The sequence below is a fragment of the Schistocerca americana genome, chromosome X (genome assembly GCF_021461395.2).
Source record: "Schistocerca americana isolate TAMUIC-IGC-003095 chromosome X, iqSchAmer2.1, whole genome shotgun sequence".
NCBI lineage: Eukaryota > Metazoa > Arthropoda > Insecta > Orthoptera > Acrididae > Schistocerca > Schistocerca americana.
This window is the reverse complement of record NC_060130.1, coordinates 728,552,414-728,564,765: the sequence shown is the minus strand read 5'-3', so window position 1 is coordinate 728,564,765 and position 12,352 is coordinate 728,552,414. Positions and strand designations below refer to the sequence as shown.

Genomic DNA, 12,352 nt, shown 5'->3' with positions numbered 1-12,352 from the left:
AAGTAGATACAATTAGCAAGATAATATTCCAAGGGTTCCCAGTGGATACATTTAGAATTTCTTGGGAAATGGGTTGGGACCCATCCATGAAGTAGGTCTGTAAGTAAATTCACAGAGGTTGGTAGAACAAAAATAGGGATAGCCTCACCAGTTCCCACACTTTTTAACATGAATCTCCAATTAATTACAAAAAGAGGCATAATTCCTTAGTGGTCTGAGACTTAACTCAGGTGGTCATCGCTACAGCAAGGACAGATACTCTAATAGCATTATTGTGGGTATTGGGGCATTGCCCAAAAAAATTATCTGGACTGTCACTATTGTTACAGACCACAAATAGACACTTCCACAGAACAAAAAATTTACCAGTGTAAAAAGTGTTCAGCACATACACAATGTCTTGCAATAATATGCTGAAATTTTGACATATACATCATTATGGTCTACTTATGCAGTGTGTGAAATTTGGCTTGGATACCACTTGTCCCTTTTGTGCTACCACACTTCGAAAATCAGTGTTTTTCAGGTAATTTTTCAAATTTTTGCATTTTCGTGTGCATGTAACTCAGTTTTTGTGACTGATATGGGCATGATGAGTTCTGTGTGTGTTTAGACCACATTAAGCTTACCACAAAAAAATTTATACCCATTTTGAGTGAATTATATTTGGCATAGAAGGCACCTACAATATGTACCTTTTAACATATTACAATTTTTTAATCACATTTTGGAATTTTTTATTTTCCCTTCAGAAATATGTTGTTGGTGTTTTGATTCATGGAGTGTGTTCTCTAAATGGATGTTACTGGGTTGTAAAAATTTCACTGGACAGTGTGGAATGGTTCCAAAGACCTGAAGTTGGGTCTGAAGATAGATTGCCAGATGCGGGGTTGCAATTTCCGGGTCACGCCACCTTCTTTCACAAGTCATAATTCTGGAACTAATTGGCAGGGGAAACTAATACTTTGTACATGAGTGTTCCACACATGGTAGAATCAGTGTACTGAATTTCAGTCAAATCTGAAACTATGAGCTGGAGCCCCTGGGTTCTGCTCAGGATCCATGGCTTTTCTTCATCTATATAAATAATCTGCCACTACACATAACAGATCATCCACAAATTTTTCTTTTTTCAGATGACAAGTGTTAATGTGAAAGATGTAGAAAGTAACGTAAATCACAGAGGTAATAAAGTAATCACTAACATTTATTCAGGCAGATGTGCGGCCTCATTTCACGAACTTCATGTTGACCATTGTTCAGGTGCCTCAGTATTCTTCCTCTGCCACCATTGCATATACATTCCAATCGGGGAATTTGTTGCTAACAATACTGATTCATTCAAAAAAAACTGCAACAGCCATTCAAGATAGAAAAACAATACACACTTCCTTAAGCACCATACAGAAAGATCTGTGCTATTTAGTATCTTTCATTTTTCAATAGGCTTTCAGCAGAACTAAGGCAAAGAAAATGAGAAACCCCAAGCATTCAAATCCAAGTTGAAAGGTTTTCTGGCAGTTACCACACCTTTACTGTAGCGGAAGTTTGTGGTGTAGCTCCCCTAATTGGGGTGGTCCCCCAATTGTTTATGTTTTACAAGGTTAGTTACTTATGACAGTCTTGTTATTTTTATGAGCAGTGTCCCACTAAGTAGCTTCTTACTGTATTCATTCAAACTGTTTCACAAGTAGTAACTGTTTTCACTTTCTTTGTATTGTGCTTTATGTTGCTGACTTGCACATACACTTGTGTTTCTTTACTTCACACCATTAAGGGAACACAAAGAATCAGACTTCCTCGCAGATTAAAACTGTGTGCCGGACCGAGACTCGAACCCGGGACCTTTGCCTTTCATATGCCTTTTAATCTGCCAGGAAGTACCATAAGTTCCATATCAGTTCACACTCTGTTGCAGAGTGAAAATCTCAATCTGGAAACATTCCCCAGGCTGTGGCTAAGTGATGTGTCTGCAATATCTTTTCTTCCAGAAGTGCTAGTCTTGCAAGGTTCACAGCAGAGATTCTGTGAAGTTAGGAAGGTAGGAGATGAGGTACTTGTGGAAATGAAGCTGTGAGGACAGGTCGTGTCGTGCTTGGATAGCTCAGACGGTAGAGTACTTGCTTGAAAAAGGCAAACGTCCCGAGTTTGAGTCTTGGTCTGGCACACAGTTTTAATCTGCCAGGAAGTTTCATATCAGCGCACACTTTGCTGCAGAGTGAAAATCTCATTCTAGAAACAATCAGGTACTTCTAGAGGCAGTGTCTACTGCCTTGAACTGTTGTATGTTGAATAAAATATCAATGTCCATTTGTAAACCCTCTGAGTAAATTTTGTGACATTACAAAATGAACAAACTGTAGTAACAGGTAATTTTCACAAACAACATCTATCAAGCCCAAGATGTAATTAGTCCTGTGCAAATATGAGCAAACAATAACATCAGAACTTGGGATCTTAATGAGTTCCGCATGACAACACAAAAGGGCAAAGATTTGAATGTTTTAATGTGCAACCTATTACTTAAGTTCTAGAATCTGGTAACTGCAAATGTATTGGTTCAAATGGCTCTGAGCACTATGGGACTCAACTGCTGTGGTCATTAATCCCCTAGAACTTAGAACTACTTAAACCTAACTAACCTAAGGACATCACACACATCCATGCCCAAGGCAGGATTCGAACCTGCGACCGTAGCGGTTGTGCGGTTCCAGACTGTAGCGCCTTTAACCGCTCGGCCACTCCGGCCGGCTGCAAATGTATTATTATTGCTTTACCTCCCCCCCACTTTCTCACATTCTGAAAATTATGAAACAGGATCAAGTGCCATAAAATCATTCTTGTCTATCATTCAGAGCTTAATTACTGGTTTCTTTCAGTATAATATTCTTAAATCTCAACTTCCACATTACAGTTTTATGCCACATCCCCACTATTTCCCAGCCCCCTTCATCCACCACCAGCTGTGTCTAAACTGTATGGTTCCCTCTCCTCACCCAGATTTATTTCAGACTGCTATCCCTTGTCTCTTTTATGCTATTCGGCCTGTGAGCATCAGTACGTTGTGTATCACGTCCTTCATATACATGATCCAGTCACATTAATCTGACCACATGCCAAAAGCCTAAATAACCACCTTTTGCAGCATGGACAACAGCAAGATGTGCAGGAAAAATGCCACAGAGGTTCTAGAAGGCACCGACAGGGATGTGGAGCCATGCCAACTCCAGTGCTGTGGCAAGCTGCATTAGTTTTCTTGGTTGAGGATCCATGGCGCCAACAGCCCAATTGAGATGGTCCCACAGATTCTTGATTGGGTGCAAATCCAGGGAGTTTGGTGGCCAGTAGAGTACAGTGAACTTAGCCTTGTGCTCTTCAAACCACACCCATCCACTGCAAGCTGTGTGACATGTTACATTGCCTGACCAGCAGATGTCACTGCGCTGAGAAAAAACGAACTGTATGTTGTGGTGGGCAAGGTCCCCCAGGATGGATGCGTACTGATAGATATGTACTTGTGTTGATCCATTGTGCCTCCCAGAATGACAAGGGAAAGCAACAGAAACATTCCCCAGACCATAACTTTCCGTGCTCTGACTTGGACCCTTTGCTTTCAGGCACTTCACACACCAACAGTCATCTGTCAGATGGAGCACAAAATTTGATTCCTCTGAAAAGGACACCTGTCACTTCTCAGAGGATACCCAGTTGTAGTTTCGGCATGCAAATTGCAGTCGTCGCTGCCAATGATCGGCAGTTAGTGTGGGTGCATGAACCAGGCACTTGCTGCAGAGGCCCATCTGCAGCAACATTTGCTGAATGATTGTTGAGGAGACACACTTGGTAGACCCTCTTGCAAATCAACTACACAACTACACAGCCATCATTCACCCCTGTCATCTATGGCCCATGGTGCACCACAGTTACCGCGGCATCAATTTTGGATAGCACCATTTAGCCAGGCACAGTATAGTTTAACCATGGTGGCCTACAAACAGTTTACAAAATCAGTAGTTTCGGAAATGCTTCCATCCTTGGCCCAAAAACCAATGATCACGGTCTTTTGGACATCAGATGAATCACTCCATCTCTGCATTACGACAATGACTGCACTGTTTTCCACATCCCCCTGGCACACTTTATATAACCTTCACTGCTAGTGCTGCCACCTACTGTATATAAGTGGTTATTGCACATTGACAATGAACATAGATAGTGGTCACATTAATACAACTGGACCGTGTATATACCTTACCTTATTTACCCAGAATTTTCCTTCACACACGAAGCAAAAAGTGACTAGTGGAAAAGTTCATTTTTGTGAAAAATAGCTGTGTGATATCTTATTCCACATAACAATTTCATAATTTATATGACACTTTGTTACAGTGAGCTGTCCAGTGCTTAAAGTTCTTTTTTATCTTTTTAACAGGGCAACACAGTTTATGTCAGAAGGTCCATTTTAGGTTCACAGTACATTTCTGTTCTATTTGAATTAATTATGAGTGTAAGAATAAGGAAATAGATAATATACATATACACTAACATCAATCATCATCTTAACAACTGGAACTGTCCTCTGAATTTGATTGAAAATTTAAAAAATTAAAATGCTCACAATTTAGCATAATGACTTATGAATAACCATACTGGCAGATCCACTGAATAATTATATCGTATCACAAGCCCAATCACATTATATTTCTGTTAATAAATACAACTAGACAAGTTCTTTGCACATTCACCCCATCTTACTGTAGACTATAATGAAACAGCTTTTATATTACTATGGGGAACCTAATGGATATGTGACAGATAAAGATCCACTAAACGGGAAAAACATCTAGAAATATACCAGTATTACATAAAGCTATATCACATTTCTTCAGCCAACAACCTGAGTCAGACGAGGTGCTTCACTACTTACGTTGACCTTTATCTGTTATATATGTGGATTAGGTTCCTTGTATTGACATAAAATCTGTTTCACTATACGTTACAAGAAGATGGCACAAATGTGCCAAAACCAGTTTAGGCATGTGTGTTAATGGAAATGTGGTGGGTCTGAAACTGTGACATGATAATTATTCACAATAAATATTAGTGTAATACATGTAATGTAGCACATACCTGACTACACGTAGGTGTTTGAGAAATAAATTGACTAGATAGATCCCTACGTGGACCAGAGTGTATTTTTGCCAGCTCCTGAAATAAAAGCAGGTTTGTTTCAGAAATTTTGGACAATAGCCATTGATGTCTATAAGCAAATGAATTTTTCCTTTACTTTCAGAACTGTAACAAAATTTGTGTCTAAGTAATCTTCAAACTATGACAAATACTTATTCAGGAATGAAATGTATAAAGAAACAGGGAATTCTTTTTAAATACTTTAAAAAACAAATTTGGTAGAATAAAAACAATGGTAGGAGTAAAGGTAACAATTCGCCAAATAGAGCTTTTGGACACGTGCACAATGAGTACCATGTCATAATACCACTGACTGGTGAGTGTACAGTGTCCAAAGATTTGGATGTCAATATTTTCGTGTAACATCATGCCTCCCCAAACTGTAACACCAAGACCACCAAAACAATCATGTTCGACAATGCTGGATGTACCCTCCTATGGCGAGAGGTAGGAACATGTAATACACACAATAACATTGTCGAACATGATTATTTTGGTGGTCCAAATGTTGCAGTGGGGGGGAGGCCTAATGTGCATCTTTGAATACGTTTTTGTGTGCGTCTTCTCATAGGTGCATTTGGTCCCGACTTCATTTTTATGGATGACAATGCGCGACTGCATCAAACTGCACAGATCGAGCATCTCTTGGAACTAAAGGATATTTGGTGAATGGACTGGTCTGCTCATTGCAACCCAATTTAAATCCCATCGAGCACATGTAGGATGCACTGAGGAGATGTACTGCAGCATGTCCACAAGTACCAAGAGCCATACAGCAGCAGTCAATCGCACTGGTGGAGGAATGAAATGTGCTACCACACGAACTTCTCACCACGCTTGTAGTCAGCATGGGAGCACACTGCAGAGCATACACTGTCGTCCATGGTGACCACACACCCTATTAAGAAACATATAATGTTGTCTATAATGCCAAGGAGACCATAATGAATTGTGGTGACTTCAGTTTAACTACTGTCTTTGAATAAAAGCACCTTTTCTGTTAATGTCACTGAATATTTCTTTCTGTTATCTTCTGTACAATACTGTTAGAAGTTCTGTGTATTTATGGCTCAGTTTCATTGAGTTGTGTTACTTGGCAGTGACATGTCAGGTGAAAGTTATTTTCATTATCAAGTTTTGCACCTTAGTGTACTTTGACTCAATTTAAATTACAAAATCATTCACATTCCAAGGGTCAGAATTTTGCATGACTATGTCTAAAGGAAATCTTTCTAAAATGTAGTTATGAGAACCTGTAAGAAACAAAGCTAGCATTGTCAGTTTTAGCAATCTGATCACTTACAGTCAACTAACAGCTAATTTTAGGGAATATGGCTACTTCAAAACTTTGTCTAATGATTTATTAATCAATTACCTGCACGATCCTTGTAATAATTTTACTTTGTGAACAATAACCTATTTTTATATATTTTAATGTACCTGTTGTAAATCATGGAGGTCAATTGCTGCAGGTCGTGGACGATGATGTCGTATGAGTTCTTCACGAGTAACAGTCTGGCTAGGTGACATTACTCCACTACTGTTTGTGCCACTACTGTCTACATGTACTGCTGTAGGTACCTAAATATTAAAGTTTAATTCATTAACTGTAAGTGTATAAGGTTACATAGATAATGAGGATTACAGCAAGTATATTATGCAGGGAAGAAAAAGTTCTAAAACATGCAATGTAAGTGATATTTTCCACCTTGTGTTTTCTGAACAAATGATCCAGACAAAAAAACATGGTAACATCAAGCACAAACATAAAAGGCGTACGGAATTAAGATGGCTGGAGAAGAAAGGTGGTGGCAGCACGAGAGGGTAAGATGAGAATTGGGGGGGGGGGGGGGGGGCTAAGATTTAAGAAGTGAGGAAATGGCAGAGGGGGAGAGTGAGGGAAGAGGATTTCCATAAGGCACGGTAAGAGCTAGTGTAGAGGATCAACAGAAGAGGTCTGAGTGATTGTGTTAAGAAGGGGGTCCCACGAGAGCGGTTGGGGGTTAAACGAATAGGTGCTTAAGGGATAAGACAGTTAAAGGAGTCAGGAGAAGTGAAGATATAAGAGGGGAATCTGAGATGGGAGGGGGGGCAGAAGGGGGGAGGAGGTGATAGGGGTTAATGGGGTAGTGGTGAGGGGAGGGGGAGGAAAAGGTAGTTGGAAGGGTGGGCAGTGAACTGACATAAATTGAAGATTAGATTAGATTAGAGATTAGATTAATACTAGTTCCATGGATCATGAATACGATATTTCGTAATGATGTGGAACGAGTCGAATTTTCCAATACGTGACATAATTAGGTTAATTTAACAACATACTTAAGTTAATAAAACAATTTTTTTGTGTTTTTGTTTTTCTTTATTTTTTATTATTTTTTTATTTTTTATTCTTTTTTTTAATATTTTTGTTTTTTTCTTTTTTTTCTTAATTTATATCTAAAAATTCCTCTATGGAGTAGAAGGAGTTGTCAGTCAGAAATTCTTTTAATTTCTTCTTAAATACTTGTTGGTTATCTGTCAGACTTTTGATACTATTTGGTAAGTGACCAAAGACTTTAGTGCCAGTATAATTCACCCCTTTCTGTGCCAAAGTTAGATTTAATCTTGAATAGTGAAGATCGTCCTTTCTCCTAGTATTGTAGTTATGCACACTGCTATTACTTTTGAATTGGGTTTGGTTGTTAATAACAAATTTCATAAGAGAGTATATATACTGAGAAGCTACTGTGAATATCCCTAGATCCTTAAATAAATGTCTGCAGGATGATCTTGGGTGGACTCCAGCTATTATTCTGATTACACGCTTTTGTGCAATAAATACTTTATTCCTCAGTGATGAATTACCCCAAAATATGATGCCATATGAAAGCAATGAGTGAAAATAGGCGTAGTAAGCTAATTTACTAAGATGTTTATCACCAAAATTTGCAATTACCCTTATTGCATAAGTAGATGAACTCAAACGTTTCAGCAGATCATCAATGTGTTTCTTCCAATTTAATCTCTCATCAATGGACATACCTAAAAATTTGGAATATTCTACCTTAGCTATATGCTTCTGATTAAGGTCTATATTTATTAATGGGGTCATACCATTCACTGTATTCCGTATGTACTGTGTCTTATCAAAATTCAGTGAGAATCCGTTTACAAGGAACCACTTAGTAATTTTCTGAAAGACAGTATTGACAATTTCATCAGTTAATTCTTGTTTCTCAGGTGTGATTACTATACTTGTATCATCAGCGAAGAGAACTAACTCTGCCTCTTCATGAATATAGAATGGCAAGTCATTAATATATAATAAGAACAACAAAGGACCCAAGACTGACCCTTGAGGAACCCCATTCTTGATAGTTCCCCAGTTTGAGGAATGTGCTGATCTTTGCATGTTACGAGAACTACTTATTTCAACTTTCTGCACTCTTCCAGTTAGGTACGAATTAAACCATTTGTGCACTGTCCCACTCATGCCACAATACTTGAGCTTGTCTAGCAGAATTTCATGATTTACACAATCAAAAGCCTTTGAGAGATCACAAAAAAATCCCAATGGGTGGTGTTCGGTTATTCAGATCATTCAAAATTTGACTGGTGAAAGCATATATGGCATTTTCTGTTGAAAAACCTTTCTGGAAACCAAACTGACATTTTGTTAGTACCTCATTTTTACAGATATGTGAAGCTACTCTTGAATACATTACTTTCTCAAAAATTTTGGATAAAGCTGTTAGAAGGGAGATTGGACGGTAATTGTTGACATCAGATCTATCCCCCTTTTTGTGCAAAGGTATAACAATAGCATATTTCAGTCTATCAGGGAAAATGTCCTGTTCCAGAGAGCTATTACACAGGTGGCTGAGAATCTTACTTATCTGTTGAGAACAAGCTTTTAGTATTTTGCTGGAAATGCCATCAATTCCATGTGAGTTTTTGCTTTTAAGCAAGTTTATTATTTTCCTAATTTCAGAGGGAGAAGTGGGTGAGATTTCAATTGTATCAAATTGCATAGGTATGGCCTCTTCCATTAACAGCCTAGCATCTTCTAATGAACACCTGGATCCTACTATATCCACAACATTTAGAAAATGATTATTAAAAATATTTTCAACTTCTGACTTTTTGTTCGTAAAGTTTTCATTCAATTTGATGGTAATACTGTCTTCCTCTGCTCTTGGTTGACCTGTTTCTCTTTTAATAATATTCCAAATTGTTTTAATTTTATTATCAGAGTTGCTGATTTCAGACATGATACACATACTCCTGGATTTTTTAATAACTTTTCTTAATATAACACAGTAGTTTGTATAATTTTTGATAGTTTCTGGGTCACTACTCTTTCTTGCTGTCAGATACATTTCCCTTTTCCGGTTACAAGATGGGGGAGAGGGAGAGGGAGGGCGCAGGATGGAGAATAAATTTTAGTAGTTTCCATTAAGCAAGATATGAAAAAGGTCATAAGCACTCTGGATATAACAATAATCATTGTTATATGAGGAAAAATATGACTTTTGAACTATATCCTTACATGTGCCCCGTATGAAGTTGTTGCTTCAGTGTGCAACACTGACAATGGATGTAATACAGCTGGTTGTTCTTGTTCACTTGCAGGAAGACTAACATCACTCGAGGCGACACCTCGCGCTTGAGAAGCTGCTCCAGTTGTGAATCCAATTTGAGGAGAAAGTGGACCCTGTGCAGAAATGTGAGCTATGTACAAAAATTCTATTCTTTCACTAAACATGCATGCAAGCGCGCGCGCCCACACACACACACACACACACACACACACACACACACACACACACACCATGCTCATTATGCACTGCTATTTCAGTATTTTCTATAGCTAGTAGCAGAAATCGAGACGCACAGGGCCTGAAAATGCTATGTAATATAAGAGAAAACGACATAAATAATAATTAACCATACATGAAATTAGGTATGTGTAGAAACAACACATTATACTTCCACAACCATGCCAACCTCCTGCAGGGTGCCAGAGCAAACTAACAGATAAGCAAGGTCACAACATAAGAAAAGAACATTCTATGTTAGTACATTCACAGGAAAATTAGATGATAAAAGGTGGAAGGAAACATACAATTACAACCCCCCTAAAAGACCACACTCAAGCACACAAAACAACAGCACATAGCTCTATAGTAATTCAAGGTTGATTACAAAATATGTGCTGCATTTGGAACTATTCTGACAGACTACATTCTGACACGAAATATATTATTTCCTGAAAATCATGAACTTTGGAAGCAATGTTTTTACATATTACCTTCAAGCAAAACTGTAGTGTGTGCATCTGATCACATGATAATACTGAATCAGAGCTAATATATTCCTAGTGACTAAACATTGTTGGATGGAGACACTCCAGTTGCACAATGCCGTCATCAGAATAGTAACAATTTATGATAAATATGGCAAGCTGTAACACTAATAACTAACTATGCAGGCTGTTGCAAACTATTACAGGCTATTTTTTGCTGTCGAAACCAGTATCCTGTGAAGCCTCCAAGAGATACAAGAAGATTGTACGAGTTTCTGGACCACACACTCTTAAGATGCACAGAACAAAGTCTATATTAACCCAAAAAGAAACAAACTCATCACACAGTAAGTCAAAAATACAATTATGAAAAAATTATACCCAATTAAGAAACAAGATCAGCACCTACGAAAGTAAAGGTTATTCAGGTGTAAATGAAAGGAGCAATAAATTGACAATTCCAACAGCAAAATATGTTTGAGACACAAAGAAAGCACAAAAAAATAAAATGTCAAAAGGAATGAGGCAGCTATTAAAAAGAAAGTGAACATTCCTTGCAAACAGCCCCAGGAACATGATATAACAATCTGAATTTTACATAACTATTAGGAAAGGCATTCGAGAGGTTGCAAGGAAACAGAATCCAAATTTCGTAAGAGAAATAATCATGAAGAAGAAAGTATGACAAAAACAAAACAACAACATACTGTGTGGAGACAATATTTCATAGTTCTATGGCAGATGTCACCGTTGCTACCCCAACAGAGAGAAAATAGAACAGGCATTCCAAAATGTCTTTAAATGTCCATACAGTTCAAGAGAAGAAGTAAAAAAGTAATTAATAATAAAAATAATGACATTCTAGAAGTAATGTCACATATGTGCGTTATACTGTTCAAGTTAATGAAGAAAGGGAAGTAGCCACAATATACTGTTTTAATTTGTATTTTTAAAGCCAAAGGGAAAATTATACAAAAGAAACTTGCAGAATTGTTTACAGGTTTGTTTTCTTTTTTTTTTTTTTTTGCGAAAAGTCAATTCAAGAAATATTACAGACTAATTGGCCCTTCTAGCTGTAACATATAAGATTTTTAAAGTATCACTAACTGCAATATATTTTGATAAGGAGAAGGAATAAGATAGCTTTAGAGATAAATGGTTTTCAAATCCTTAACAAAATTATAGACCTGATCTACGGAACAGACCAACGAGTAGGACTTACCACTTTTTTCTGAGAAAGCTCTCGATTCATTTTCAATACAATATGTACACACAGCCTTTGAGGGACAAGGTGTCAATTCTTCATACATCTGTATGCCGAAGAATATATACACATCGATGCTGCTTCATTGGGATAGGGAGAAATGCAGAGTCAGGCAAGGAAATTTCTTATCGCTAAAACTATTATCAGCAATGTTATAGGATACATGGCCTCAAACTGGGGAGAAGAGCAAGAAAGAATACTTCTTGTGGAACATATCTGAACCACCTCCATTTTGCTGATGACACTGTATTGTTTATCTCCAATGCAGATAAACTTCAAATATGAATGGAACAAATTAATAGAGCAAGTTTGACATTAGAACTGAAAATGAATTATCCTGAGACTAGAATAATTTATAACCAATGTACTGGAAAGAAAACAGTAAATATCAACAATGAAGTCCTAAAACAAGTTAATGGGTTCTTGTATTGGAGGCAATCACGTGATCAACTAAGTGAGATTTTCCAACTAAGTGAGATTTTCCAAACTATGCTCTCTATATGACTTATAAGGAAAGCTTATAAATCCATGTGTGTAATTGGATTTGACTTGTGACAGTGAGGCAGCCTTTAAACGAAAAAACCATTCAAAGCCTGAGGACTGTTCAGTAAGTA

At 37.6% G+C, this 12,352-nt stretch overlaps 1 protein-coding gene across 2 annotated transcripts in view; it reads right to left on the bottom strand.

Moving 5' to 3' along the window:
• Positions 1–12,352, bottom strand: part of LOC124556848 — a 332,788-nt gene that overhangs the window by 98,567 nt on the left and 221,869 nt on the right. For both annotated transcript variants that reach the window (XM_047130867.1, XM_047130868.1), the window contains 3 exons: positions 9,719–9,883; positions 6,631–6,771; positions 5,131–5,208 (listed from right to left, as the gene is read on the bottom strand). In XM_047130867.1, the coding sequence (XP_046986823.1) occupies positions 5,131–5,208; positions 6,631–6,771; positions 9,719–9,883 (384 nt within the window). The remainder of the gene's footprint in view (positions 1–5,130; positions 5,209–6,630; positions 6,772–9,718; positions 9,884–12,352) is intronic.